General features: G+C 38.5%; 1 protein-coding gene across 16 annotated transcripts in view; it reads left to right on the plus strand.

Annotated features, from left to right (window-relative positions):
* Positions 1-4,477, plus strand: part of HMG20A (high mobility group 20A) — a 49,188-nt gene extending 44,711 nt beyond the window's left edge. For 15 of the 16 annotated variants that reach the window (XM_083183614.1, XM_083183602.1, XM_083183609.1 and 12 more), the window contains 5 exons: positions 599-731; positions 1,006-1,037; positions 2,163-2,238; positions 2,392-2,607; positions 2,744-4,477. In XM_083183614.1, the coding sequence (XP_083039740.1) occupies positions 599-731; positions 1,006-1,037; positions 2,163-2,238; positions 2,392-2,607; positions 2,744-2,880 (594 nt within the window). In that variant the 3' untranslated portion in view covers positions 2,881-4,477. The remainder of the gene's footprint in view (positions 1-598; positions 732-1,005; positions 1,038-2,162; positions 2,239-2,391; positions 2,608-2,743) is intronic. The other variant, XM_083183615.1, reaches the window with a different exon arrangement.
* The last annotated feature ends 1,523 nt before the right edge of the window (positions 4,478-6,000 follow it).

The raw sequence follows: 6,000 nt of genomic DNA on the forward strand, positions 1-6,000 counted from the left end.
CCATCCGTTTGAATAAAAGCTATCTTTGGAGCGGAGAAGACTTTCTCATTTTTTAGTTGTACTCAGTTTGTGAGTTCTAGGTTTTATCGATTAGTATTGATCTGTATAAAATGTCATAAGCAATGATGCATAGAACTAGCCTTAAGAGTGCCCAGAAAGTAGTTTTGGAAAGCTACTATTCTTTGTTATGAAATCTGTATTATTGCACTTAAATTACCTATTTATTCATATAATATATATGTATTTACCTAAAGAACAAAGAATTGATGCAGCACTAATGATCAGTCCCAAATCTCATTTTAAGTAATAGCTATGCATATGGACCTTGCAGTGTATAATACAGGAAGTACTGTAGAAGTCTTATTTTTTTGCGCATTCAAATTTTCTTCGCCACAATCCTGGAAGTTATCTGTTTATTCATATACCCACTGCTGCTTCCTTTCTGTTTCTGGCTCTTCCATGTGCATACTGTCTTCCATCTATTTCGTTGATCTCTATGTATTCCTCCTTATACTAAAACCCCATTCCCCCCCCCCCCCCCCCCCCCAAACCTCTTTTTCCCGCCTCTCCCAGCACTGAGCTGTGTGTGTTGTTCTAGCATTACCTGGATGAAGCAGAAAGAGACAAGGAACGGTATACAAAGGAACTGCAGCAGTATGAGAAAACAGAGGCCTTCCGATCTTACAGCCACAAGGCACAGAGTCGTCAGAAGGGGAGGCAGCAGAGGCAGGGTGAGGTGTGGTGAAGTGTGGTGGTGGTGGTGATGGTGGTGAGAAGGCTTTGTCTGACTGGAAGACAGGGTTATAAAGAGAGAACATGAGCCAGATTAGGATAGAAGTATTGTAATATATAGAGGCAGAAGTAATGTGTGTCTGTTCTGGTATAAAGATGAACTTGAGAGATGGGGAAGGCAATTTGGTAATCGGCTATGGGCATTGGGGTTCAGTACATGTTAATGGGCTGAGAAGAGAGAATTTTCTTCATGATTCATCTCTCTATTTTTAGAAGGATCTCGTACAATCTCCAGAAACCCTGAGGTGAGGATTCGTTTCCATAATAAGCCCCTTCTAATTCTTATCCAACTGTGATTTCTGACCGACTTTATCAATCTTGGCCCTGCAGAAATTCTTCTTTGCTGGGTTTTGGATATTTCAATAAAAAATTAAGTAAAGAAAGAAATCCTGAGTGTATAGACTCCGAAAGTAGAGATTGGTTAAGTTTTTACTGTATGTGAACAAATAGAGCTACAAATTGATGACAAATACTAGAGATCCAGGATGAGGTATGAATGAGATTTTGGGGAGTACAAATGCACTGAACAAATGAAAAATATTCATTGTAAATGTATGCGATGGACAGATACATGAAAACCGGTATGAGAAATTCCAAGGACAGAACAATAGCATGGTCAGACAGTAAAACATAAGAATTGGTTGATCAGGCATGGTTGGAGTTAGGAAGTCCGTACAAGGAGAATGTGTGTGTTGGACAGTATTGGTGGGCAATCAGTGAGTGCATGGATGATCAGGAGATGGACTAGGAATAGCCAAGGATAATATAAAAATGAGTATATGCGGAAAAAAATTATGATAGTTGAAGGTGGAGTATAGATGCACAAATACTTAGGTAGTAGATATCCTGGACAGCGACATGGGGAGAGGAGAAGGAAAGGTGGCAGTTGGTTAAGAGGTAGCAGTTCTAGGAGTAAAAGACCAGAAATTAAAATTTTAATTTTCCTTTAGTCCTTTTACCACCACATGACAAAGAATCTGCGAGCATTATGGTGCCAGAACAGTAGGCATTTCTATAATTAAAACATTATTCCCTAGCTTCACTGATGTAAGAAAATAGTTAAGTGTTTGTTAAATTGTGTACGGTCAAGGGAAAAATTTTATAATTGATTCTCCCTTCTTTTTTTTTCAACCTCTTTACCTCTTTCATTATTTAACTCATCCCGTATTTTTTTATATTTCCAGTGATTCCATTTTCTGCCCACCATAATGTAACTCATTACCATGTAGAGTCTTTTTCCTCTCCACTTATCAGTGCACCTTTCTGCATATTAACTCTGTTGTCTCCTCCCTCTTCTAGAACACTGGTGCTTTGTTTCTTCCCCGCACACACACTGTTCTCTCCATCCTTTTATTTTTCTATACTTTCAGAAAGAATGTGTTCTAAAAGAGAGACCGGTGTTTGATATACCAATCTTCACAGAGGAATTTTTGAATCACAGCAAAGGTGAGGGTACTGGGTCAATACTTAAAGCTTTATGGGGGTTGAAGATTGAGAAACATTTTGCTGACCGTTAGCAATTTTCTTGTAGTAGCAGCAGGAGGCTACCTTTTGTTAGACCTGCTCTTACTTTATTGCCATCCATCATTCAATCTGCAGCTCAGGAAGCAGAGCTAAGACAGCTCAGGAAATCAAACATGGAGTTCGAGGAGCGCAATGCAGCTCTACAAAAACATGTGGAGAGCATGCGATCTGCAGTGCAGAGACTGGAGGCTGAGCTCAATCAAGAACAAGGGAGAAACACCCTGCTACTGCAACATCTACAGAATGTCCGCCAGACTCTTACACACTGCCTACGTGCGGTTCCTATTCCAGGTATACTTCTCTCTTGTTTTTTACTATGAATAAGTAAATGCTATTAATCATGCACTTAATCTATATGCAAAGTGAATCCCATTGTAAATCACAATTTTATCTATATATTAATTTTCTGTCTTTCTCTAATACTCAGGTACTGCTGAGACCCCTACCCTGGAATCCATTGACTCTTATATGAGCCGCCTGCAGAGTGCTGTGCTGACACATCCCAAGGAAAGCGAGGCTCTCATCTCTGGTGTGCGAGAAGTGTTAAGTCAGCTTGAGGGTTGAGGAAGGGTCTTCAAATCCTTAAAAACATGATCACTATTTTCCTAGGTGATGATAGAGGCACCTGCACACAATAGTCCCAGTGATATAAAAGGAACATGGTGGACTGAAATAACATTCCGTTCTTCTCTGTATGTCCAGCTGTATATGCGCCAAAGCACTGCATGCAGTATATCAATAAAACCTTCATGGTCTGGATTTTATTTTGGCTGACTGACCCTCATTATACATATGCTAACAGTTTGGGTACTACACCAGAGCTAAATTGATGTTGCATAATGAATAAAGTTACTCATCTACAGCATATAGGGCTACTTTTGTACATGTATTGTTAAATTAATAGGATATCTTGTTGCATTCATAGGATCCCTTCTTTCATGATTTTTTTTTTTTTAAGATCTCTTATTGTAATCTGGTCTTTTTGATGCACACAATGCATTAAGAACAGATTTATTTTTTATTTTTACCTCATACGAACAAATGTTGGAAAAGGACTTCAGTATACATTATCTTAAGAAATATTCTTGCTTTTTGGCAGTTGTCTAGCTGGAGAAAACCCACCTGTCAGGGTAACTCAGTAGCAATTATTTCCTTAATTATAGACCTAAGCGTTAGTTAAACCAGTTGCCAGATCAATAGTACTCGTCATCCCTTGCTAACAAGGATAGACCCACCATATAATGAACTAATTTGAAGCCATCTTAAAGAGACACAGGAGCGAACGTCACCCAGGCAATTAATTACTAAGCATTTAATCAGTTTGTTAATTAACAACGTTTGTGTGGGAAGAAAGCCGGCTCATGAAAGTGCCAAATATATCCTACCATGGGCAGCCATAGTCTTGGCCTCTGTTCAAAAGCTGCAGTGCCATAGTATGCTTAAGTTATTATGATTATGTGTGCAGTTCTGTCTATATCCGTGTATTTGCCAAATCCCTCATAGATGCATTTCAGATGTAGGTTATTGTTTTATAAATGTATTGGTTTTCTACAATGAATAACAGACAGCTTTTTATCAATATTCGCATTGATGCAAAAATTGCTTCAGGGTACAGTTCCAATCGCCACTTTGTAGTCTGTGATTTCATTCCCAATGCCAATATCTGTTAAGTGGTCTCTCTGTGAATTCACCATTCATTGCACTGCAGATAAATCATCACATTAGAAGTGACACTCCTTTTCTTTTGTTAACCATTACACTCTTATTTTTATCCCAGTGTTTGCATTAAATTTAGTTTTCTAAAACATACAAACCTTTGGACCAGATTGCTGTGTGAGCTGATCTGTGCAGTATGTGTAATTCTCTAATACATTATGTATGAAGATCTCTAGACTAAGCTGGGAGAGATTACTGGGGTAATCCGTATTTATTACCTGCCCCCAAGTCACCAAGGAATTGCACACTTCTGTGCTGCAGGGACAGCTAGATGGCAATCTGACAAGCCTGGTGTGAGGAGATGGTAGGGGAGAATTATGGCGGTCATAAAAGCAGTTGGCACTGACTAAAATTTGAATACCATTCTGTGTACAATGTGCTATTACAATTATATATGAAAGATTTATGTGTTCCAGTCAATAAAACTAAGCACAGTTAAACAATGCATTATGTGTGTGTGTATGTATGAGATTATATATACTGTATAATTAGCGCTTATCCAGAAGCCGTTCCTTGCATTAACTGCATAGCTGGCAGGGTGCTGTCTATAATTTTTTATATGGACATTTCTCAAATTTAATTTGAGAAATTATTTAACTTTTTAACTATTTTGCAAAAATAAAAATAAACACGAGTGGAGTTGAAATGAAAATCCAGTAAGGCCTTCGAATTAAGGGCCTGATTTTGATTTGCTCGCAAATTCTCTCTAATGGACAAAACCATGTGAAGAGAGTTGGATTTGGGTGCAGTTTGTACTTTAAACTGATATCTACTGTATATGGCAGTGTAAAAATAAAGCAGCCAGTATTTAACCTGCACAGAGAAACAATATAACTCCCAAATTTAACTCTCTCTGCACATGTTACATATGCCCCTCCTACAGTGCACATGGTTTTGTCCATTAGATAGTGCCTGACTGGTTCACTTGCAAAAGCAAACTAAGTGTGTATCATACTGTCTGACAGATGTTTTTCATGGGCAGAGAATGAACATTGTAGGACCTGTATTTACAAAGAGTCACACAGGAAATGGCTCCTTATGTACTTAACTTGAAATAGCTGTTGAATTACATAACTCTTGGCCCTGTAATGTATTTTACATTTTGAAAACCTGCAAATGAGACACAAGGAAAATTATTACCAGCTGTTTGTCACTTCCAGGAAAAAAGTCAGTGGTGCTTTTCAGCAGTGGAAAACAAGTCCTCCCTCTCACTTATACACAAGTGCACCTAATACAGAGGTATGGCTAGACAGCCTACAACTATACACATTATATATCTGTATTAAAGCTGCAAATATTTATCTAAAATGTGTATATGGTAGGTTATTTAAATGTTACTTGCCCACTTTCAGTAAAATAGAGAATCGGATACAGACATACACCCATAAGCCATGACAATAGAAGCAATGACCAGTGAAAGAAAGAACATTGATTCTCTTATTACAATGGCACCTGTAAAGAGTGGGATGTATTATGCAAGAAGTGAATGCCTCTGAATTTGATGTGTCTGAAGCTGGAAAAATGGCTAAGCGTGAGGAACTGAGCACCTTTCCCTAGAGCCAAATTGTAATGGCTAGACAACTGGGCCAAAGAATATAAAAAATTGTATATGTTTTGGGGTGTTCCCTGTATGCAGTGGTTGGTACTGTACCTACCAAAAGTGGTGATCCAGCAAAAGGGGCATGGACAGCCATGTCCACTACCAAAAGTGTCCACAATGGTCATATGAGCATTATAACTGGAACCTGGAGCAATGGAAGGTGTCCTGCTCTGATATTTTTTTCTACATGTGCAGATGTTACTTTGACATGTACTACCTACCTATACATTGTTAAATACCAATTACAACCCCTCATGACAACTGTAATCCCGGATAGCAGTGGCTTCTCAAAATATCAATCTGATTGAGCATAGGTTGGATGTGCTGGAAAACAAGTCTGAGCTATGAAGGACCCACCTTGTAACCTA

Source organism: Crinia signifera, chromosome 4, assembly GCF_055691185.1.
Source record: "Crinia signifera chromosome 4, ASM5569118v1, whole genome shotgun sequence".
Taxonomy (NCBI): domain Eukaryota; kingdom Metazoa; phylum Chordata; class Amphibia; order Anura; family Myobatrachidae; genus Crinia; species Crinia signifera.